Source organism: Dromiciops gliroides, chromosome 2 (assembly GCF_019393635.1).
Source record: "Dromiciops gliroides isolate mDroGli1 chromosome 2, mDroGli1.pri, whole genome shotgun sequence".
In the NCBI taxonomy this organism is placed as follows: Eukaryota; Metazoa; Chordata; class Mammalia; order Microbiotheria; family Microbiotheriidae; genus Dromiciops; species Dromiciops gliroides.
In genome coordinates, this window is record NC_057862.1 from 694,013,275 (window position 1) to 694,038,683 (window position 25,409).

At 53.9% G+C, this 25,409-nt stretch overlaps 1 protein-coding gene across 1 annotated transcript in view; it reads right to left on the reverse strand.

The window, feature by feature from the left end:
- Positions 1-25,409, reverse strand: part of NBAS (NBAS subunit of NRZ tethering complex) — a 220,832-nt gene that overhangs the window by 148,667 nt on the left and 46,756 nt on the right. Inside the window, exons 17-21 of the mRNA XM_043985311.1 lie at positions 21,727-21,878; positions 20,641-20,778; positions 20,280-20,358; positions 17,618-17,722; positions 16,901-17,037 (exon numbers count right to left, since the gene is read on the reverse strand). Of these exons, the coding sequence (XP_043841246.1) occupies positions 16,901-17,037; positions 17,618-17,722; positions 20,280-20,358; positions 20,641-20,778; positions 21,727-21,878 (611 nt within the window). The remainder of the gene's footprint in view (positions 1-16,900; positions 17,038-17,617; positions 17,723-20,279; positions 20,359-20,640; positions 20,779-21,726; positions 21,879-25,409) is intronic.

Below are 25,409 nucleotides of genomic sequence, written 5' to 3' on the forward strand. Positions count from 1 at the left end.
AGCAGAGTGTTCTAGGCTGTAATTAAGAAGGAGCACGGACGTGGGGAGTCTTTGTTTTCTTTCTTTTTCCTATTTTTCCCCCTTACCCCAAGAAGGGTTATTGAGTTCTAGCTGCACTTAATGTCAGCATAAAAACCATGCTACGTGGTAAAATGAAAGCATCTTTTTTTTTACCAAATAATGGCTCCTTTTGTTTAATCTGAGCATCCTTTCCATGTGAGCCGAGCTCAGTGTTTTATGCCTAATGAGCCCCCTCAGCTCACTTGAGGAAAGGGAACGTTCTTCTGTCAGAAGTGGGGGGAGCCAAGCTGGAGTAGGGGTAAAAGCCCTGGGGCCTCTCGGGGTAAAAGCAAAGAGCTAAGCGGGCCCAGAGGTCCAAAGTGAGAGATGGAGACGTGCTTGTTCTACACCTCGCTGAAGCAAAATGTTCTGATAAAGAAAAGATGAGGATCCAAAAACGGATGCCTAAATACACAGGCACACACTCACACAGACACACACACACTCACTCACACACATACAGACACACACACAGATACACAGGCACACACTCACACATACATACACACAGATACACACTCACACAGATACACACTGACACAGATACAGACACACACACACACACACACACACTCATATTTTGCTTCACGATGATAAAACGCTAAAAGGAACTCAATAATCAACGTCAGGGGCAGCTAGGGGGTGCTGCAGTGGATAGAGCACCTGCCTTGGAGTCAGGAGGACCTGAGTTCAAATCTGACCTCAGACACTTGACACTTACTAGCTGTGTGACCCTGGGCAAGTCACTTAACCCTCATTACCCTGCCAAAAAAAGAAATACAAAAAAACAAAAACAAAAATCAATGTCAAGCAGGAATTCAAAAGTTCTCCAATGGGGGAAGAAGTCCATCGAATCACATAGAACTCCCTTACAAACCAAAGAACAGCCAAGACTTCTGGGAAATGGCCAACACGGAGACAAAGAATTTGGCTGGTGGCCTGACTCCCTCGTGGCTTGAGGGCACAGCGGTGCCACCCGACGTTCTCCCACCATAGGACCTTGGGGAACTGAGGCAGACCCCTCTTCCGTCCTGCGGTTTCACTGCCTCGTCTGTGACGACAAAGCACCGGCTACCCAGAGGCCAGTGTGACTGGCCCAGAGAGGGTGCTCCTCTGCCAGGTAAGAGCAGCTGGACCGGCCACTGCTCTAAATCCAGGGACGCTGAGATGCCAAAACTACGCCCTCTAATCTGCCCTTGTACCACAGACTGAAAGGTCCGTCACCAATGGAGTGAATTCCAAGAAGAAGGAACCCGAGAGGAGGCCGAGGCGGAGATCACCAAGCCTCGGGCAGTCCCACGAAAGGCCCTTTTGAAGGACGATGGTAAGCAAGGCGCTGCTGCCATTTACGGATTCAGCCCCAAACACATCAAAGAGCCCGCGTGAATCGTGGAAGCATCTCACTCTCCCAACCAGGACGAGTGTCTCCCTCCACCTCCCCAGGGAGGATCATGAAGAGGTCTCTCTGTCTGCCATGATTCTGTGACTGCCAGACCTTGACAAATCCCCCTCAGTCTATCAATTAAACACGACAAACCCATTCTCAGACCGAGCCAAGGGAGAAATCCTTGGCACCTGAAGCCTGCAGCCAAGAGAGCACAAATCCCTGCAAGCTTCTTTGACTAAATCCAATAGAAATCATTACTGAACAGATAATCCTATTACCCAACGGACAGGAGGCTGGACCTAAGAGCAAGGAGTTCGAGTCTGGCCAAGATACCTCCCCTCCCCCAGAACCTCGGTCGTCTCATGTATCATATGAGAAAAGCTACGGCTAGAAGTCTGCCCCCCAGGGCTGTGACAAGGGGCAGCTGAGATCACGGATATAAAAGGCGACAAAAACTCTGAAATTCAAGGTGGCCTGAATTAGATGAAGAAAAAAGGGCACTAAGGACGGGAGGGCCCAGCCGGGCAGAAGGGACCTTGATGGCATCTGGCTCAACATGAACTTCAACAACTCCCACAAAATGACGACTCGACCTGTGCTCGGGGATGCCTCTGAGGGCGAGCCCTCCCCCCAGGAGAGGCCAAAAGTGACAACAGAGTTCCCTACCAGACATTATACCAACGCCAAGTCGGAGCCACTGTAGCCCCCCCCCCCAAGGAGACAGAACAACTGGACCCCATTCTCCATCTCCATGCCCCAGAGAGAGATCGTTATCACCCTGGGAGCCTGGGCCAATCAAATCGGATTTTAACTTCGGAATTTCAAATGCTCAACTCTGGAAACTTGCAACGGATCCCGGAAAATAAGATCAGAGATTGATGGAAAGGGGTCTCACAGGTCATCCAGATCCACCCGAAAGTTTATAGATCAGGAAACTGGGACCAAGAGAGGCTAGGTGCCTTGTCCAAAATCACAGCAGCAATACTGGGTGGAAGGGTGGCTTCTGACCCGGGTCTCCCGGCCCCAGCTCCACATTTCCCAAAGAGAACGAAGGAGGGTCAGAGGTCAGTCTGATGCCAGGAATCGTCATCTCAGAGAAGGATTCGGGACATCAGCATCACATGAGCCCACAAATGCCAAGAGGCCACAGCCAGACCCCAGCAGGCCCAGGCACCTGTTCTGCCCCCGCCTTGGGTGAGCGGGGAGGCTCCCGACGAGTCCAGTCCTGACGCAGTTCTCTGTCCAGCCTGCGAAGCGAGGGCTGACTGAGCAAAGAGTGAGGGAAATGGGAGGGCCTTGGCACACATCCTGCCCCCGACACCTACTTACTTCCTGGGTGTGTGGCCCGGGGAAAGTCACGTCCACCTTCCTCATCTATAAGATGAGGACAACGGCCACTGTTATGAGGAATCTCAAAGGCTTCTTGCAGAAGGTGGCGCGCGAGCTGAGCCCTGAGGCCCAGATAAAGGGGAGCAGAGAGCATTCGTGGCACGGGAGACGGCCAATGCAAAGGAACAAAGATGGCGAACAGAGGGCCACGTGGACGGGACAGCGAGAAGTCCAGTCTGGCCGGAGGATGGGCGAAGGGTGAAATGGACAATGAGGCCGCACGGGCAGGACTGGGACCGAGCAGTCTGGAAGGCACACGGGCCACGGAAGTTTGCCGATAAGGAGGACGCGTGGTCAGAAGTAGGCTGGCCGAGTGGCAGGTGGACAACAGCAGACCTGCAGCAGCTAGACCGCCCCCCCCCCCCCCGCCCAAGCTACTGTCACAGGCTGGGGGGAGGGGACGGAGGCCTGGACCAGCAGGGTTGGGGCTGAGTGAATGGGGAGAAGGAGGTGAAGAGGGGGCATGTTCGAAGGGAAGAAAACACAAGATCTGGGGATAGACGGGATGAGTGAAGTCAATAGCAACAGGAGTCAAGGATGGCATCGTGGATGGGAGCTTGGGTCACGAGAGAACAGGTACGCCTTGGGCAGGAAGAGGAGCAAAGGTGTGTGGGAGGGAAGACAATGAGTTCTGAGCTGGCCACGGTGAGATGGCGGTATCTCTGGGACCCCCGATCCAAAACGTCTGAGAGCCAAGAGACGATATGGGCCTGGGGCTCATCTGCCCAAGAGGGGAATGGGCTCCCCGGGCGGAGGGGAGAGGACGGCCCGCACAGCGCATCCATGTCAAGGCCGGTGCCGACTCTGGGACCTCGGGAGAGTCACTCCCCAGGTAAAAGCCTCACGTTCCTCAGGAGGGAGGGGGAAATGATGGACCTTCAATGGAATACGATTGATTAGGGCAATGTGGGGATTGCTTCCGAGCAGCGGCAAACCTGGCCTTCTCCAGACACACGCTCCTTAAAATCCCTGTCAGGTTTCTGCACCGGGGGCAGAATGAGAAGTCGGACCCAGACAGAAAGGGGGGCCAGGCAAAAAGGCTCTCCCACGGCTTTCCTCGGACAACCCGGTGATTCATAGAGCCAAAGGAGGCCTGGTCCCATCTGACAGAAAAAGGAAGTATCCCCATCGAAGGGACGTGATGAGCAGGTGTGACACAAAGAACACGGGATTTCTACTTAGAAGCCTGGTCCTAATCCCATGAGCCCGAGGCGGTCACCTCCCCCTTGGGCTTGGGGAGCCTCAGCAGGCCAGGCCTGGGCCCTGAAGCCTCAGGGCAGCCCCATTAGGAGGCCGCTATCAGCACAGCCGCAGAGGAGAGCCCCGGCCCACAACGAAGCCAGAGACCACCAGACAAGCAGCAGAAGGCTGCAAATAACACACCTGCAGAATGGGCCGTGAACTCCATTTCCCATATGACGGGAGGCCTTGCTGAGCCCAAGACAGGAGCTACCCGGAGACTCTGTTTGCAAACCAGGAATGTGCCTCGTTATAAAAACAATGTCTGAATAGTCTATATCAGAAATTGGGAAATTATGGTCACAAGCCTATTTGTATGTTAATTGAATATAGTGTGAGAAAGGGATTCATGGGCATCATAGATGCGTATTTACATATTAATGAAATCTTGACTAGGAAGAAACACAGCCAAAAGAAATCATATGGAAAATTTCCCAGAGGTGATTCAACCATTAAGGAGAGACATTTTCATCTACTTTAAAGATCATATGTTCTCAATTTGCTGGTCAGAATGTTTTCAAACATCCTGTAGGAATGTTGGAAGGAAAATTAATTCTGCCTTTCGAATCTGTGAATAAGGAGAGTATCCCTTGGCCCCGCTGGATGGAGTGGACACACACGGGAGTCTCAGGGGGCCTGTGAACAAAACAAAAAGCTGGGCATTCAGAATAAAGTCAGCTCGGGGACACATGCAGGAGGGGCTGGGGCTGCGGCCGGCTCCAGGTTAGATTGGCTGGTGGGGAGTTTTTTATCCTTTAAAAGGGAATCAGTCGCTTTAATTTTAGAAACTCGTTTAGTTCATCACTTCCCTCCCTGCCCAAAACACAGACACAGAGTCAGCTGCTGCGTCTTTATTCGCCAAGGCGTTTCAGCCCTCTCCTACACCAAGCAGAGAAATGGTGGCTTGGTCAGACAAAGAAAGGACAGAGAGACTCTGGGAAGAAGACGCAAGGTCCTGTCCCCTAGGAAACCCCAAACTCCGCCAGGGTTCAAGGGGTCAGCCAAGAGCTGAGCAATGTGACGGCCTGGCCCGGTCTGGTGCAGCTGGGGCGGCGATGCTGCCCATTTGCAAACAGCAGCTGAGGGAAACAAAGGGCTTCTCCCAGCCTTCCAGCACCCCCCAGGGAAGCGGGGCCGAGCAGAGCGGCTCCCTCGTCTGTCTGCAGGCCTGAGCCCCCCACAACACTCCCTGCCCAGCGTGAGGCTTCTCTCGATCCTTCAAAGGTCTGCGGTTCCTTCAGGACCGGTTGGCCCCTCCTCAAACCCCTCTATACCCTAAGGAAGCAGGCTTAACGAGAGCCAGGGCCCAAAAACAGACGTCCCTATGACCCCCTTTCCAAACGAAGCTGTCTGCGCTCAGCCGGCCAACAGGCACCCTTTGTCCCCACTGCCCACCTGGCCGCTCTCCTGGACCCAGGGTCTGATTATCCCTCAAGATGAAATCAGTTCTGCCATCAGATCTCCTCAGCACACTCACATGTCATGAAGTTGGGGGACTGCACCCTGTCATTGCACATACATACATGCACACACGCACATGTACACACGCTCACACACACGCACAACACACATACACATGCACGTGTGTGCACACACGTGTACACACACGCACACATACATACACAAGTGCACACATACGGTGCCAGGTACCCTCCTCCACTGGCCCCTCCCTTCCCTTTTATGTGCTTTCTCCCCCATCAGATCAACAGAGGACAGGGACCATCTTTGGCCTTCTGTGGTGCCCCTGGCACTTAGCGCTGTGACCAGCACACAGCAAACACTTAATCAATGTTTTCTGACGCTGACGTCATCGCAGGCACCTCCCCCCCCATCCAAAGTCTTTTCAATTTCACAGGATGTGCGCACTGTGAGCAGAGCCCCTGGGAACCCCAGGTGGGCTCCGTACAATGACAAGGCATCACTGAGAGACATCGGGGGGAGTGTGACAAATGTGCCTTCAAACCCATTGCAACCTCGACTGCTGAACTACTTTTTTTTTTTTTTGGTGGGGTAATGAGGGTTAAGTGACTTGCCCAGGGTCACACAGCTGGTAAGTATCAAGTGTCTGAGGCTGGATTTTGAACTCAGGTCCTCCTGAATCCAGGGCCGGAGCTCTATCCACTGTGCCACCTAGCTGCCCCTCCTCAATTACTTTCTGATAAGAGACAGAAGTGACTCTGGGCCATCACATCTTTTCCAGACAACATCAGACCTCCCGTATTTTATTTATGTAAATGAATCGCAAAGGCAACACGTCACTATCTCCTGACTCTGCTGAGAAGACGCTCATCCTACTTCCTCAGCTGTGCCCGCCTCGTTTCCACTACAGCCACAAGGCCCTCCCTGCTTCCCCACGGGTCAGCACCATGCTCCAGTCTCCATATCCCTAGGCTCAGGCTCTCACACCCAGGCGGTGCGGCTCCCTGAGGGCGGTCCTGACTTCCATTGGCCTTGCCCTGCGCCCAGCACAAGTCTGAAAAAGGCTTGTGGGAGAAAAAGAGAACCTCTGAGCTGGTGCCCCCAGGGGATGCAAAGTACTTGTTAATGAGGAAAAAGCCTTTGCTTTCACCCCCCAGCCTCAGGCTACTGGATCTCAGGGCTTGTTCAAGGGGCGCACACGTGTGTGCGTGTCACATCCACGTTCCCATGTGTGTGTCTGTACCATCATGTGTGTGCTCACACGTGTGCACCCATACATGCTCTCTCACATACACAGAAGCACATGGTCATACGACACACCTACACGCACATCCATATACATGGGCATGCACAGAAATACATGTACATGTACACTTATACACAAAAACATGCACGTACACAGAGACCACATGCGCACTCACATATATATGTATGCATACGCACACAGACACACATCCATACTCCAGCACTCGCACACGTACATATACATGCATGCATATAGACACACACACATGCATCCACATATATCATCCGGCACACATACATATACATACATACATACATACACATAATCTGGTACTCGCACACATACATATACGTGTATCCATGCATACACAGACACACGTGTATCCACATACATCATCCGGCACACACACATATACATGCATGCATACACACATGCATACACATAATCTGGTACTCACACCCATACATATACTTGTATCCATGCATACACAGACACACACGTGTATCCACATACATCCTCCGGCACTCGCACACATACATACTCACACATACCCAGATAAACACGGGCTCACACAACACACATGTAGACATGCACACAACACATATACAGGAATACACACACACATATGCACACACTCACACACCCCTCTGATGCTCACAGAATCCACCCGTTCCCCATGGCTTTCTGTTGATGTGTTTGGGAAGGTTCTTCGACATGACGTCCAGTGCTCCAAAATATGTCCTCTCACAGATTTTACGGAAAACACAAATGCTGCTTCTGCCTTTCAAGCGTCGGGATTGCTTTCAGACACGGCCTGGGCGCACACGCTGACCTCAGCCCAGATTGACATCTGGTGACCCATCTGCACGGAGCCCTTTTAGGCTTCATGCGGCCTGCAAATTACAGAGCCATCAAAGACAAGGAGTGTTCAGGAGCAAATCACCAGGTGAATGACCGATTCGTAGAGTCACTCAATCTCATAGGGAAAGAAATAGCGCAGTGGGCAAACATGTCTCCCCTGTTCATCATAAAGCTCGCTCTTTACGGGACAGCGGGCCACTGCGTTCTGTCTATTCATCGAAAACGTCAGAAATCTAATTACACTAGAAAATTCAGGAACTGAAAAACACCCTCAGACTCAGGACCACAGACTCTCCCAGTGCGTGCAGGGCGAGACAGGAATGCTCTGACAGATCCAATATCCCATTAACGGGGGGTTTTCCACCTAAGCTTTTTGAGGACTATCAGCTCTCAAAAGCGTAAAAGCCAAAGACCTGGCGTACGCATGGAAGGTGGATTCATCCTGGTCTGTTTGGCCCCAAGAGGCCACATTCAGAACGAGTAGGGAAGGATGGGTTCCCATCAGCCTCCTCGCTGGGCATCACAAGGACGGCCACTTGTTGAGTTTGTCGTTGCACGCTTCAGGCACACAAGTGTAAGCTCTAGGAGGGCAGGAACCTGAGCACCACAGGAAGTAAGCCCTTCCCTCGGCCTCTGCATCACGGCCCCTGGGAGCCCTCTCCACACCTGGCACAGAGCTCTGCACACGATGTAATAAATGACTTGATTCCTCAGGTGGTGGCTGACCTCTGCGGTCTCTTCCTCCAACAGCGGATGAGTCCTACCGCTCTCCGCTAAAACTACACTTAACACGATGGAGTCCCGTCATCACGCTTCACACAGCCGTCCGCGAGCTTCGGCACTCCAGGGTCATGAGAAGGAACATAAACTGTCCTCCGAGGGACACACGGAGGCTCCACCCCAGAAGCGTGTCCCAGGATGGGAGGCCTGAGGTCGCGAGGCCTAAAACGGCTGAAGAGACTCCAAGAGGAAAGTGGCGCTAGAGAACCCTCGGCACTTGAGAAGGTCGGCCACTCTCTGTGCTCCTCTTGCTGTGCCGAGAAATTCCACGCCGGAAAGAGGAGCAGCACGTCTCCCCCAGGCCCCCCCACCCCACGTCTCACAACTGCCCTTTAGAGCTGCTGTCCCCTGGACTCTCCCAACACTGTGCGGGTTCACGGTCCCACCGCATCACCAGGAGGGGGCCTGGACAATTTTCCAAATCTAGAATCAATCGGAGCGCCAGCTTCCTGTCTAAACGCGGTGCATGGCCAAGAGAGCCAGGCTGTGTGTGTGTGTGTGTGTGTGTGTGTGTGTGTGTGTGTATGAGTAAGTCTGCGTGCATGTGTGTGTAAGTCTGTGTGTGTGCAAGTCTGTGTGTGTATATGAGTAAGTCTGCGTGCATGTGTGTGTAAGTCTGTGTGTGTATATGAGTGTCTGCATGCATGTGTGTGTGTACAAGTTTGTGCATACACATACACATCTATGTACACAAAACGGGCAAGCCTGAGAGACCGCCTGCACAGCTGGCACCTGACGTCCCATACACTGGACAAAGGGCCTTCCTCATCCGGGGTCTTTCCAGCCGTGGAGCTAAGCCCGGCCTCTTCTGCGGCCACAGGATCCTGCTCAGGAGCCCTGGCAAGGCTCCGAGGCGCCACATGAGTCGGGTAGAGCGCCCCGTCTGAGTCACTCAGTCATTGCTCCTGTTTGGTCGGCTCGATCCCGAGCCCTCTCTGGTCCCTTGCCCTCACCTCCATGGCCAGCTGCCGTCCCAAAGCTCCAGCCAGTGCTGAGCCCTGGGATGCTGGGCCTCTTCACCCTCCCCAGCCGTGGGAAGGGCCAAGGCCAGCGCGGCCTGTCGCCACCTCCACCAGGACAGAACACACGAGCGTTCAGAGAGGGAAGGGCAGGCCTTGGTGCCACACCGCGAGTCAGCAGAGGACGCTGGCGGAAGGAGCGGCAGGAACTCCCCACGGCAGGCAGGCCGCCAGCACAAGTGTTGGGCATGGGCTCCCTCCCCAGCCCTCCCTCCCACCCTGAATGGCTGGCACGCCCACGCTGTTCACAGCCTGTCTCCACCATTAGAGCAGAAGTTCCTGAGGGCAGACGTCAGGCTTTTTGCCTGTCTTTGTACTCCCAGTGCTTACCACGAGGCCTGGCACAGAGTAAATGCTTGCTGACTGACTGACTGACAACCCTGTGGAACCAGGTCACAAGAGGACCCAGGAAATGAGGCCGGCAGGGCCCAGCTATGGACGCACGGATGACGAGCAAGGGCCTGGAGACAGAGTGCCCCCCGGGGGCAGGCAGGGGACAGATGCTTGGTGGTGATGGTCTGCCGGGACCCAGGGAAATGGGACGCAGGGAGCAGAAGGGCATAGATAGAGGAACCAACGCCGGGGGCTTAGGAGGAGCAGGACAAGGATTGGGGGCCCCAGAGGGCTGCCAGGAACACAATGGAGGGAGGGAGAGACAGAGGGCGAGGTGAAGGGGCGGGAGTGGGTGTCTACAGGGTGGGAAAGGGACGGCGGCCAGCACAGGAGCAGGGTCCAGACTTCCCAACCCCAAGAGCCACAATGTCACCTCTGCCACGCTCACGTCCCAAAGCCAGTCTTATAAACACCACAAAGGCTGTATGTTGTGCAATCCCAAAGTGTCATAGCTGCAGACGGGAGCTCCTCCAAGCAGATGGACAGGTGCTGATAGGAAACCTAAGCTCAGTGTTGTCGCAAAGGCTGATCGTGTATCGGAACGTTCGATGCCTCCGTGAATTAAAGTGACAGCATCAGAGATAACAGCAGCGCACGCTCACGGAGGTCGGCCAGCCGTTGGGCTCCTAACATTTGGTGCATGTTAAATGTCAGGCCCAGAGACATCAAAAATTAAGGGATCCACGGCAAAGATCTCCAAACGGGCTAAGCCACGTGCCAGGTTCTGACATCTCTCCCAACAGTTTTCTACTTTCAATGTTTTCTCCTAACTTTTCCAGATAAGAAGGAAAAAGTAACTAGGAAACTCTAACTCTGAAACCCACGGCTTTGCCCAGCTCGTCCCCACCCCCCCCCACCCTGGGGAGCCCAGGAACTTCCTCTTAGTTTTACCTGCTACATACCAAGGACGCCCCGCCCCCAGCCACACACACACACATGCATGCACACATACACACACTGCACAGACATGTGCATGCACACACGCATACATGCATGCACACATACACACACTGCACAGACATGTGCATGCACACACACACACACACACACACACACACTGTCCAAGCTGAAGATGGCGGCCCTCCTCCCAAACATCCCTCTTTCTTCTGATGCCCCATCGTCCTTCTGAAGGTCTGCAGCCTCTGCATCGCCCTCATGCCACGTTTGTAAACCCACCACATCCCTGCCACCTGGCCGCCACCTTAATCCAGGCCTCACACCCTGCAGCCGGCAGTAGTGCGCAGCCTCCTCGCTGGTCTCCCTGTCTCAAACCTCCCCTCCTCTGGTCCATTCTACGTTGCTGCCAAATGAAGGCTTCTTGGAGGCAAATCAGACCCCACTGACGCCCTCATCCAACGCCCGGAGTCCCCTTTTGCCTCTAGGACAGAACATAAACTCCTGTTTGGCCCACCAAGCCCGGCACCAGGTGGTCCCATCCACTTACGGCCTCCGTGGCCATGGCTCCCCTCCCCAGCTCATCAGACAAGCCTACGCACAGTTCGACAAGGAAGGAGAAGGCCAGCCACTAATGACCAGCTGGCCCGGTCTCGTGCGGGAAGGCTCTTCCTCCTGGTCCCTCTCTTTGGAGAAGCTCCTGTGGCCCCTGCATAGGCCGCCTTGCGCCCTCACACCCTGACTCCTCACCACGCCCCAGGTACTTGTCAGCAGAGCCGGCATCTCCTGTGTCCATGTCTGCATGGATTAGCTTCACGCCCGTACTGTGTAGATGTGTCTACACGTCCGTGCGGTCTCCCCATTAGAACAGAAGCCCCAGCTGAGCAGGGACACGTCTCTCCCTTGTACTTCTTCCATAGTATCTAAGACATGCTACGACTCACAGTCCAGTGGCTCGTTCTGGGGTGACTCAGCCCAAAAGACCTCCAGAAACCACCCACCATTGGCAAGGCCAGAACTAGAGGCCCAAGGGCAGCTGGGCGACACAGTGGATAGAGCACCGGCCCTGGATTCAGGAGGACCTGAGTTCAAATCCGACCTCAGACACTTGACACTTACTGGCTGTATGACCCCGGGCAAAGAAAAAGAAAGAACTAGAGCCATGAGAGCCGCCTCATCGTCCCAGGCCTCGGCCACCCTGCTGATTCCCTCCCAGCACCCAAATCCACACTTGGTGCCTTGCCCTCGGGAGGGGTCCTTGCCCAAACCCATCACGTGCCTCAGCCTGGAACCTCCCTCCCAGTCGAGAAGACCCGACCATGCTCCGTCTCCTCTGGACCCTTTGGCCGACTGAAGCACTTTCCACAGAAGCTCTGTACACCCTTGGCATCCCACCTACAGGCCCCATGGCTCCCCTCTCAGCCGAGGTTCTGCTTCCTATTTCACTAAAAACCTGAGACCCTTTGCTGGGAGCTCCCCTCCCCTCCCGTCACTCAGACACCTTCCACTCCTCCCTCACTCAATGTAGTGGCCCTTTTCCTTATCAAGACTGACCCCCTACTGGGCCGAGAGGTGCGGTTCCATCCCACGTTCTCAGCACGCTGCCCCTCTGCCGTCCCCACTCTCACACCATCAATCTCTCCCTTTCTGCTGGTGGATTCCCTCCTACCTACAGACAAGGCTGTGCCTTCCCAGCCTCCTGCGGTCAATCCATAAGCCCCTGAGACGACCATCTGCGTCTCCTTCCCTCTCACTCATCTTAACTCTCCGACCCCTCTCCTGACTCGTCCTCCAAAGTTACTGACGACCTCTGGACAGCCAAGTCTCAGACCTCTTCTCCATCCTCATGCATGCTGACCTCTCTGGAGCCTCCTGGGACACCGGCCAGCAGCCTCTGACACGCTCTTCTCTCTTGGTCTTCATGCTATGGCTCCTCATTCTCCTCCCGGCCCAATCTTTCTTAGGCTCCTCTGCTAGATCTTCACCCAGGCCACATCTGCTCTCTGTGAGCACCCGAGGGTTCTGTCCTGGACCCTACCCCCAGTGTGGTACATACCCCCATCGGTGCACACTAGACTACACAAACAGCCTGCTGAGAGGTGGGGGGAGGTTCCCAAATCCCCCCAGCTATCAGAAGGATAGTCCCACATCATCCCCTTCCATAAACACCAAGGACCCCCTCTCTCCTCCAGGGTCCACTATCAAATCCTCAGTTTGGCTTCGAAAGGCCTTCAGACCCTCTCTGGTGCTCTTACACATTCCCCACCCCCACCCCAGGCCCACCGCCACATACTCAACAACCAAGGGCCCTTCCCTCACGGCTCATCCTTGAACAAGACACATCAGATCCTGGCTCCTTTGGCGCTCTGAAGTCTAGGGATCCCTTAACAGAATAATGCTCTTAAATGGCTAGAACACGGGGCCTACGAAGGAAACCAATCACACCGAAATACAACTATGAATTTTCTTAAGAAAACAAGTTCGCAGAAGCCCAGGTAGAGGCCCCACCTCAGAGAGCTGCCCGGAGCACCGAGAAGTTGCCCACAGCCATATAGCCCGGCCTGGAAGTGGCTCATCCCACCAAGCACCAAAGCCAGCCCCCTACAAACACCATCCCACACTTCATCCCACCTAAGGAGAGCTGAAGAGCCCTCAAGAAGAAAAGGAGCCGCGTTTATTCCACATGATGTCAGGGAAAGCATTCAGACAATGGGGAAAAGGGTGTAGAGGGCCCCTTCCCCATGGAGCCAAACACAGCACGTTGCCCCCTGGGGAGGAGGTGGCTCCCCTCTCCGTGCCGGCACCCAAAGCCAGGAGGAGCCCAGCCCCTTGGGAGGGACGGTGCCCACACGGCCCCATCGGGCCGGAGGCCGGACCACACGATGTCCAAGGCCGTCCCTGGCTCCTTGACTCTGCCTTTGGGTTGTGCACAACCGGAAAATCTGACACTGGAGACGGCGACTCTTCCCCACTGGAAGAGCGAAGTGTTCAGGGTCCTCCCGTAAGAGCCGACCGCAGCCAGGCTTCATCCAGCTCTAAACAAAGGAAGACGGGCCGGGTTTTCGGATGAGCCAGGTTCTTGTCAGACACGCAGCTTCATCAGGGAATCCGTTCCCCCAGTAAATCACCCTGAATAAGCTCAAAGCAGCACAGCTTGAATTGTGGGTCTAAACAGGAAACAAGCAGACAACAAACCGCCGGCTAAGGGGGTGACATCGCCTTGGGGCTCCTTGAGAAGGGCCTGGAAGAAAGGTCAGGCTTCCCCGACCCCAAACTCCAATCTCTAACCAATGCTGGGATCTGGGGGACACTGCAGATTCCTACGGCTAATGCTGACTCAGTAGTCAAGAAAGGTGGGGGTTGGTTTGCTTTGTTTTGTTTTTAATGCAAGATTCCAATTCAAGAGTCAAAAGATGGCTTTCTTCAGAGACCCAAGGACAACGCCAACACATTTTCCACCACAGGTAAGCAAGGACAGCAGTCTGGGACAGCCCAGAGAGGGGAGAAGCACCCATCCAGGTAACAGACCCACAAGACATCATTCGTCTGGATTCTTTCAAAGACGCCCTTCCGGATAGAGGAAGATCACCACCAAAGAGAACCTCTTTCCGTTTCAGGATAAATTCTTACGCTGACAAAACAGCTACAATCCTTGTGGTGGTGGCCCCCACGTGTCCACCTGGCCCGGCCACAGGGAAAGGTGCAAGTGAGCTCCCCGTTTGTCTCTCTGATAATCCCCAGTGGATTCTGGATTCATCTGGACTCACGCAATGGTCTAGACCAACTTGTTTTTCATCCCTATGGTTCAATTCTGAGCTTAAGATCCAGAATCGCTGCACATTCGGACAATGGCATAGGCTCAATCCTGACCAGACAATCTTGACCTTTTGACTTGACCCTCTTCTGAAGAATGGGCAAGCAGTGAGCCTGGTGGTTTGGGTGTCCTGAGTCACAGAGACCCACCCCCAGTCAAGTGAGAATGCCCTCCTTTCCTGGAACGTGCCAGGGACCGTGAGCTCTTAGCACCTGACCAGGTCAAGGCGCCTCAGGACTCACCGGAGACACACACACTTCTCTGGCTGGGATCTAGAATTCTAGAGAGACGGAGCAGAGCCCAGAAAGGCCAGGTGCTCCCTGAAAGGAATGCCATGAACTGCATTCACTCTCGGGGTGAAATCAGTTTCCATGGGAACACGTCTCTAAAATTATAATGTAAGTCAAAAGAAAGTACAAACGACCCAAGGAGGCTTCTGGGCTGCCAGGGACAGGGCCTTCCCCTGCCACAACTTGGAGAGTCTCCCAGGGGGACTGAGACAGCAAGGGAAGTGCCCGGGGCCACCGCGCCAGGACGGATTGGGCCAAGGCTTGCGCTGAGGTCTTCTGGACTTACGAGCGGCTCTCAGCCGTTACGCCACGTACCGTTGCCCCCAGGAAGACAGACTCTCCCTAAGGACATCTGGTTCAGTGCCTGGCACACAGTAAGTGTCTAATAAATGCTGCCCCAAAGGCTCCCATGGGGAGAGGGGCAAGCAGGGAAGACCCTCAGGGAGACCGCCCATGACTGCCTGGGTCTCTTCTGTCATCAATCAAGACACAGCACACACATAGCGCAATGATCAGGATAAGAGAACGAGAGAAAGAGGGGAGCCCAGCCCTCCTCCTCCTCCTCCTCCTCCCCCTTCCTCGCAGTCTGGGGGCAAACAAACAGGGCACCTTCTCAGGACAAAGAGTGAGGTAAGACACCATCCTTAAAGACAACGGCCCCCAAATGGGAAGGAGCGCCCAGATCTGTCCTCCCGATGCCCCAGGGCACAAGGAGCACCGCGGCCAGATGAGACTGGACATCAGGAAGAGCTGGCCAACCATGAGAACGGTGCCACGGCAGGAAGGGCAGCCCCGAAGGGCAGCATGTGCCCTACCACGGGTGGTCGAGCAGAGGCTGGACGGCGCCACGCAGTGATGGAGGCTGAGGCCCTGCTAGCTCACAGTCTGGGATTCTCGGTAAGAAGAAAGTCACAGACACCTGCGCAGTGAGAGTAGAGGGCGGGAAGCAAAGGCGATGGCCCTCGAGTGGGCGAAGGCAGAATAGGCAGGCCGTGAAGACGGGGAGGAGGGTTGTGCAATGATTAGCAGATGCAAGCAGAGAAACGGGGGAGCTCTCCGTGACGGACACAGAGCCAAGAAGCGCCGCACATGACTACGGCCACCCGCAATGGGGACGCACCGGACCCTGCCCCGGCCACACGTGACTACGGCTGCCCACAATGGGGACATGCCAGACCCTGCCCTGGCCACACACGACTATGGCCACCCGCAATGGGGATGCGCCAGACCCTGCCCCGGCCACCCCCTGGGCCAAGGCACACAGCATTAGACAGCTCCAGAGCCTGGGCAGGCTTTGCTGACTTTTTCTTCTCTTCTTCCTCTTCTTTGCTTTTTTCTTTAAAAATATTTGTTGTATGGGATGACTAAAGATACCGGGGAAATTCTGGGAACATAAAAAACCTTATTTTTTATAACATGCTGTGATGGTGACAATCACCCTGTTCAGTTCCCACACTTTATGCTGGGTCCATTTTTTCTATTAATTGGAATGATAATCTACAAAAAAAAAACACTCAAAGAAACAATGGAAAAACCGAACAAGCACAAAGAGATTCCAAACCCTGATGAATATCTATAGAAACTGTTTCTAAGCCAGGCACCCATTTGCTTCCGTGTCCCAGTGCCTGAATGTGGGCACCCTGGTGTTTTCATGCCCTCCTCATCTGGGGTCCATGGGCATCCCTGAACCTTGGGCTCTTGGATGGACCATGGAGGGAACTCCCAGTATGAAAATGCTCTGCACTCCTGCACCTCGCCATCCCCCCTGGACCTCTGACAATCTGAGGGAGATGCCCAGAGCATCGACAAAGGCCAGGTGATTTGCCCCGACTCCCACAGTCAGGAGCACGCGTGAGAGGCAGAACTCAATCCCAGGCCCCCTGGGCCCCGGGGCCAGGCCTCCCCTAAGACACCATTAGGGCAATAACACCTCCCTCTGCTCGCGCCCCTAAGTTAATCCAGGCCCCTCCTCGGAGGGGATCTGAATCTAGGTCTCCCGACGTCCAGGGCAGGGCCCTGGGGATCACACATGGTGTGCGGAAGCAGGTGACGTGCGAGCAAAAGTGCCAGCCTTTGAGGGCTTTGGGCCTCCAAAGTCGGCGTCCTTACCGAGCTTCCGGGAGCAGGGCCGCGTACTCGTGCGGAGAAGTGGTCTCTGGGAAGTTGGAGAGGATGGCAAGGCGATGGGCCAGCAGCTCCGCGCCGTGGTACGTGAACAGGATGCCCAAGGCCTGGACGTTACTCTCCTGTACAAAGGGGGAATCAGGCGTTGGCTGCGATAAAGGGAGGGAGGCAGGAAGGGAAGAGGTCAAGGAGAAGGGGGGGAGACGGAGGAAGGGGAGGAAAAGGAGGAGGGAGAGAGGGGGAAGAAGGGGGGAGGGAAGCTTCTCTTGCAGGTCCTCATTAAAAGCCTTCCTTCGAAAACCCCCAAAGTCCCTCACAATAACAGGATCACCTCTCTCTCATCCCTGCTACTGAGCCATCCAGCCAAATGGCCAATGTTTCAGGACCGACAAATAAAAATGTTCAGTGGCCCGCGTCCTGATTTCCTCATGTGTAAAATGGGAATACCAAAGCAGGCGGCTGACAGGACATAACCTTCCCAGTGTGGAAGCTCCCTCTCCCAGGGCGGGTGGGCACACTCAGGGACCAATGTCCCTTCCCAGTATCACCTGGGGCCCAGAGGAGAGGAGAGGCTGGCCCAGGGCCCCACAGCCCATAGGGGTCAGGCCCACTCTCAGCCCACGACCGAGCTGCCGCCCTCCCGCCATGATCGCTGGGGTCTATTAGTCACTGAGGCGCTGCACGGCACAAAAACCCAATTACCCGGGCGTAGGTTCTTGCTGAGAGAACAATATTCTGATTTCTGAACTTCTTGAAGAATGCGGCATCATAGCTCTGCTCGGCTGCCTGGGGCGCTCCCAGGATTTCCTGAGGGGAAACAGCGATTTAGTGAAAAGTCTTCTCAACAGGCACCTGGGCCGCTGAAATCACTGAGCCCGGAACGAATGACCGGCCCCTGTCTGGGCTCTTGGGCTGCAATTCCCACCTTAACCTCCGGTATAAAGCCTGGCCATGCGACCCTGGCATTCACTCAACCAACCGGACAACTGAGAACCCCACCGGATAGGGTAGTATAAGCAAAAGCGGCCAGCAGGCACATCCCACCTCCGAGGAGGCCGGGGCATCGAGGGGTTAGTGCTCCTAGGCCAGAGACAAGGCCTGGCTTCCCCTGGTGCCCCACAGGGCAGGCTCTGGGACTCCACCCCAGAAACCCCCAGCATCGAGGGAAATTCCCAAGTGACAGGTTATGGTGATGGGCAAAGGTTAGTGAATAAGCGACCATGGCACCAAGGGCAGCCACGGCTTCGAGGGCCGTGACCGCGGGTCGATCCTCGGCCCCGCAGTCGTACCCGGATTAGAAGATAAGCTCCCTGAGGGAGGAGCTGGAAGGCTTTGCACCCAAATCCCCATGCCAGGGCTGCACACCAGGAGCGAGGAGCAGGGTTTCCAGAGCAGTCGTGGGAGGTGGGGAGGAGCCCCCTGCCTGGCACCAGACAGCAGAACCGGACCCACCGGCTGAAGGCTGCCGAGAGGCCGACTTTGCCCTGATGTCAGGGAGAACAAGCTGCCAGCTGACTGGCGCACCCAAGAGGGGAAGATGCAGATTCCCCCTCACTGGAGGGCCAGGGGTGTGGGGGGTGGGGGCGACAGGACCCCTTGTCAGCTACGCCCCAGGGCCCGTCCAGCACAGAAATTATGTGCCACTAGGAAGAGGTCATAGCGGAGAGCTGCAGCAGGCCGCAGACGCCCTCCAGTCCTCTCCTCTCATTTACAGACGAGGAAACTGAGGCCCCCAGAGACGCTGGGTGACTTGGCCAGAGCTGTCCATGTGGTAACGTTGGTGGGAGTCAAGCCCAGACCCTGGGCCTCGAGTCCGGGCACTCAGGGTTTAGTCTTGTAGAGTCTGACAAGAGTAGAAAGAAGGCACCCGAGGTTGTGTGTGGCACAGCCAGATCATCAGACTGGCTGGGGACTGTGAGGGTGTCCCCTGAGCTTGTCTTGTTGAGTTGCCCTATTTTCCCGAGCATGAAGGAGGCCCCAAATGCGTCAAGGACGAAGCTCCCCAGCTGTGCTGACACCACGGGTCAGATGCATCCCAAACTGGATCCCCTCGTGGCCTTGGCAGTCAGGACAGCGCCAGCCAGTCTGCCAAGGGAAAAGCCTTGCTCCCCCCTTTGGGAGGGGCTTGTCCTTCCCCTCCTGTGCCACACTCCTCTGGGGGGAGAGTCCAGCGCCTCCTCCTCCACCCTTTGGCCCGCTGTCCTAAACACGCAAGTCCCTCTATGGGCTGTGAACGCTGCCTCGTTTAACCTAAGTTTTGTGAAGTTGTGGTGCCCAGCGACAGATGCCCGGAGAAGCGGCCATGCGGACTAGCTAGGCAGCACAGGGAGGCTATCATCACTGAGGGGTAACAGAAGCCCAAGAGTTCACAGCACTTCCTCGTCCTGCCCGTCCCTCCTTGGACCCTGGCCCTGGATGTTTGACTTAAGATGCAGGGAGAAAAGCGTTTCAGACAGGCCTGAGTTTCACCCATGTGTCCAGGGAGCAGTGGTGAGAACCCCGCTGTCCTCTGGACCTCCCCGACGCTGTCTGCAGGCCTGTGTCCAGTCGCAGCAGCCACAGTTCAGGAAGGTCATGGACAAGCTGGAGTGACCCACGAAGTAAGCCAGGCTGCATGAGCGGCCAGGCCTGGTCGGCCCAGGGATGAGGATCCTCGGGGGAGGGGGAGCTGTGCTCAGGCATTCGGAAGGTTCTTGTGTGGAGGGGGCCGGATGTCTTCAGGGGGGCCTCGGAGGCAGAGGCAGGAGGAGCGACATGAGTCAGACGGAGGTTAGTTTGGGGAATCATCGCAGTCACAGACAAGCACCTTCCCAGCATGGCCCGGGCTGCCTGGGCAGGGGGCGGGTCCCCCTCCTTGCGGGGCCGCTTGTAAGTATGTTATCAGAGGAGTCTTTGCTCCCAGGGCATGTCAGAAGGCCCCTTGTGTCCCTTCTGAGCCTCCAGCTCCGTAGTTCTGAAGGGCACCAGGCTGGCGTAGCCAGATCCGAGGGTCTGCTCTGAGAAGATGGTGAGTCATCTGGGCGGACCCGGGTCAGAGCTATGGGGCACCCCACTGAAGAGGGGGTGGGACGTGGTAGTGATGCAGGGTGGCAGGAGAGGGCCCAAGGCCAGGAGGATGCAAGAAAAACCAGTGACAAATGACATGAAAGGACTAGAGAAAGACAAGCACAAAGGCGCCGCTGGGTCAGGCAAACGAAGAGAAAACAGCGGCTCACTCCAGACAGGGCGAAGGGCTGGGCACCCAGGGCAGGGAGACCCAGGCCCCCAGCTCCCCGAGTCCTCAGCGGCAGCACTGCCCATCCCCACCGCGGCCCCTGAAGGCCCCTCCCATGTGACCGGGAAGAGCCAGAGAGCAGACCCTCACCTCGTATGTGGCCAGCCGGTCCAGGTAGGTCAGTAACTTCAGTCTGCACCGACACAGCTCCTTCTGCTCCAGCGTTAACCTGTCAAAGGTCAGAGGAAGTGCGTCAGCCCCCGACACCCCAACAGACTCAGTGGCCCAGACATGACATTCATTCTGCTCGGCCCCACAGGGCAGGACTAGAACCGAGGGAAGAGGCCACCACTTGGTCAAGGGAAGAGCCGCTACCAATTAGGCCTCCCACAATGGAGCAATCGTCCCCGCCTGGGGAGGAGGGGACCAGGGAGTGGGGCGAGACAGACGCCTCCGGGGGCAGCTGCTCTCCCCTGGGCCCACACCAACAAGGCCAGGGCACCCCACTCACTGTGAAAAGTTCACTAAGTGGAGCAGCTCCTGCCTCTTTCTGAGCCCCCTCTCCCTCGTGGCATCAACGTCCTCCGCCGGTGATAGGAGGTCCTCATAGGGCAGCTCAGCAATGTCGGCGTCCCCGGGCAAGATAAACCTGGAAGGAAGGAAGACGGGAAACCCAGCCCCGGGCTGGTGAAAAAGAGAATTCTCTAAAACCTCATCTACTGGGGCAGCTTTTACCCTCTCCCTTCTGTTTTTTGTGATGACTATCGATTTTCAGAAGGCGTAGCGATAAATTCATTATCGGAAGATCAGCTTTGCTTCTGCAATAAGCCTCATTGATCCACAAAGGCCTCGCTGAATCTCCTCCAAAGCCATCCATCTTCCTCACGGCAGGGAACCGGCAGCCGCGCAGGACGGAGGAAAGGCCGCTTGTCCCAAGGGTCGGCCTGTAGCATGCGCCCACGCAAGGCGGGCAGCCTGCGCCTCCGCGGCTGCCCCTGCAAGCTAGCTCCAGGTCAGTCTGTCTGTCCCAGGCAGAGTGCTGAGGGGCAGAGACCTTGGGCCTCACCCAGAACAAGGCCCTTGCTTTACAGAAGGGAGACCACGCAGATCGAATCGCGTGTTGAAAAGAGGCTGAATCACGACCAAACCCAGGTCTCCTAAAGCCTGGGCCGGGGCGGCCGCTTCTCATCACGTGCACAAACACTAACGTTAACACTTAGTATCTGACCGCGGCAGCCGGCGGAGTGGCAGCAAAGGGAGGGCAGAGGGTTCCCATCGAGCCTCGTTAGCCAGGCCTGGCCAAGGAAAGGCTCTCTCTGCCTCAGTCACCTCACATGTAAAATGAGGAAAGGACGCCTCTACCAGCTGCCGCCCTGGGCTCCAGGGAAGCTCAGATGAGACGATGGACAGACCGCGCAGTGCAGACCACAGAGCGCCAAATAAGGTCAGTGAGGCCTCGGCCGAGAAGGAGACGGCCTGGGCCAACCCTCCGGCCGTGAGGCCCCTGACAAGACTGCCCTGAGGATCCCTGAGGGGCCTAATGAAGGGGGGAGCTCACAGACGCACGCCGACGGCCAGAGACACGGCCGACACACACCTGCCATCGTCCTCCGCTTTCCCGATGGCCACAAGAGCCTCCAGGTCTGTGCCCTTTAAGCCGTACTGAAGTAACTCCTTTGCCGCCTCGACGTTCTCAGGGACTCTTTCCAAACATTCGTGGAGGACCCAAGAACGCTTCTTAATCTTACTCTGGAAACAAAGCACAGACACAGAGAAAATGAGCCCACAGCAAGGCACGCTCAACTGCAGAGCCGGGAGCTGCCATCCACACACAGGATGGCCCTGCATTCAGGGGTCCAAGAAGCCTGAGTCTGGACCACCCACGTGTGCAGAGGCCACGTGTGCAGAGGCTACATGTGTGGAGGCCACTTGTGCAGAGGCCACACATGTGCAGAGGCCATGTGTGCAGAGGCTACGTGTGTGTGAGGCCACTTGTGCAGAGGCCACATGTGTAGAGACCACTTGTGCAGAGGCCATGTGTGTAGAGGCCACATGTGCAGAGGCTACACGTGCAGAGGCCGCAATGCCCCTGCTAACCTGAAGTGCCACGACCATGGCAGGAACGGGCCCCTAATCCCTCGTTTTTCTAAGGCATCCCCCTGAAGCACAAGCAGATGTAGGGGACATCGAGGAAGCACACTGGGGAGAGCTCTTACAGACCTTGCCAGCTTGTGCCAGGGTCACGGGCACCAGTGTGCTACCAAGTCAGGATGAGGCTCTGAACACACAGGAAAGCTCCCAGGCCACACCAGGCCTGCAGGAAGCCCAGGACGTTTTCCCACTATAACCAACCTTTCTCTCCCTCCTAGAGAAATGCTCACAGCCACCCACGTATCTGGCAGAGTCAGAGTCACCCTCCCCATTATCCTCTGTACCCAATCAGCTGCTGAGCCTTTCCCATCGTCTCTTTGAAATGTCCTCGGTCCTCGTTCCCCAGCCCTGCAGTCACGGGTCTGACTCAAGAACATCCAGCCTCCCCCCTCAATTGTGGCCAGTGTCTCTGCCTCGTCCTCTCGCCTCCAGGCTCCTTCTCCTGCCCCATGGTCCCTCATCCACACAGCCGAGACTACCCAATGTGCTTTCCTCAACCTTCGTGCCCGCACCTGCTCAAAAGCCACAGCCCATTGCCAAAGAAAATCAGGCCCATCAGATGGGTCCTCAAAACTCAACTCACCTTGGGGGCCTCATCTGCCCCCCTTCCTCAGTGCTCTCCAACCCAGAGCCCAGACACAGCCAGAAGCCAATCAGTCCCAAGCAAGTCTGACTCTCCTGACCTCCACAGCAACGCCCCTGCCCGCCCCCCTCACCACCAGGCTCTGTGCCTTGCCAGGCAATTCAAGTCAGTCGGATATTAAGTCCCAAGCATATGCAAAGCGCCTGACTCCTACCAAGAAAGGTTCAGGACTTTGGTCAAACTGGATCCCTCCTTAGGAAATCCCAGCTTAAGAACAGGTCCTCAGGCCCTTCTCCCCTTACTACAGAGAGCCAAGTGCCTAGTGCTTCAAACCCAGCCTTGGGCATCTCTTCGGGTAGGGCTGGGTCATAAGGTTCATGTTTTCTGTCCTCTCTTGCCACAAGTTTATGAACCCCCAAGGGCAGGGGCTACGGCTCAGGATTCTCTTTAGCTGTATGTGTGTAGCCAAGGGCCTGACCACCAGAAGTTCTGACCTGGTCACTGACTTTTGTCACTTCAAGCCCCAGGCATACCCAGAGGGCATCCTTTAATGTGGGCACAAAGAACCCCACTGGCTGCTGCTGATCTGCCAGCACTTGATAAGTACTTAACAACATGACCGAGGAGAGAAAATTAATTGGGTGAGACCATCTCCTCTTAAAATGGTCACTCTGTCTTTACACTTAGTCTCCTCTCTCCATCTTTCACTTAAAAATTCTTTTTACCTTTTTTGTCTTGTTAAAGAACAAAAACACTTAAGAAGGATAAGAATATAAAAGTAAATCAGAGCCAAAAAAAGTCTTAGACATCTTCTAGTCCAGGGGTTCTCAGTTTGAGGATCATGAACTTTATTTTAAATTTTTTGTTAATCCTTTGTTTCCTTTGTAATCCTTTGGGTTTTTTTTTAATTTTATGCATTTAAAAACACTATTATGAGGCAGGATTCATAAGCTAAACAAGGCTGCCCCAGGGGCCTAAGACACAGAAAAAAACTTAACAAATCATGATTTACATATTAATAACAAGAACAAAATCACATAACTATATAAAGAGAAAAGAAATTTTTGAGAAGATATACCCCATTCCTGTTTAAAAAAAACACACTACACTTACTAGCTGTGTGACCCTAAGCAAGTCACTTAACCCTCACTGCCCCACAAAAAACAAACAAGCAAACAAAAAAACACTGGAAAATACAGGAATAAAGGGATCTTTCCTTAATATGATAAGCAGCATGTAGCTAAAACCAAAAGTCAACATTATCTGTAATGACAGTAAACTAGAAGTCTTTCTGATTAGGTCAGGGGTAAAACAAGGGTGTCCATTATCACCAATATTATTGGATAGAGTGCTGGAAATGCTAGCTAAAGAGGTAAGACAAAAATAAAAAAGTTAAAGGATTAAGGATAGGGAAAGAGAAAAAAATAACACTTTTTGCAGATGATATGATGGTTTGGAAAACTCAAGAGTTAACTAAAAAATAATTAAAAGTGAGAAATCCCATTTAAAATAACTAAAGAATACAAAAAATACTTGGAATCTATCTACCAAGACATACACAAAAACTATATAAATACAACTATAAAATACTCATAAAGACAGATCTAAACAACAGGAGAAATACTGCTCGTGGAAAGGGCAAGCCAATAAAATGAAAATGAAAATAATATCTAAATTAATTTACTTATTCAATACCAGTCCAAACAAACTACCAAAGGATTCCTTTTTAGATCTAGAAAAAAAAATAATGAAATTCATCTGGAGAAACAAGTGGTCAAAAAACTCAAGGAAAATAATGGAAAAAAAAAGTGGAAAGGAAGGAGGTGTAGCAATCTCAAATTATTCTAAAATACAGTAATCGCTGAAACAATTTGGTCCTAGTCAAGAAATAAAGAGGTCTATTAATTACACAAAATATAAAAGCAAATAAGCAGATTAGGCTAATGTTTGTCAAACCCAAAGATTCCGGGAAAGCGAGAAAGCCATCTCAGGGAAATTAAGTATAGAACACCATCACACCACATATAAGTTCCAAATGAGTACATGACTTAGAAATAAAGGATAGTATTAAAAGCAGATTAGAGACGCAAAGAATAAATTAACTAATAAATATATGGATAGAGGAAGATAGGAAAGTTCACAGGAGATAAAATTCCAAAGTGTGATTATATAGAATTAGAACATTTTATGCATGCACAAAACCAATGCAGTTAAAATTGGAATAGAAGCAAATAAATGGGCAAAAAAAACCTTTAAGTTTTTCTGATAAAGTCTCGTCTCTCACATATATGTATATGTGTACATATATATATATACACAGATATACACGTATTCCAAATATGGAACTGATTAAAATTTACAAGAATAAGAGCCATACCCCAATTTATAAATGCTCAAAGTATATAAGCAGTCAGTTTTAAAGGAAGAAATAAAAGCTACCGAGAGCCACATCATTAACAATTAGAGAAATGCAAATTGAAACATCTCTGTGGTTCTACCTCACACCATGAGATTGGCCAAGTTGACAAAAAGGAAAATAACAAGCG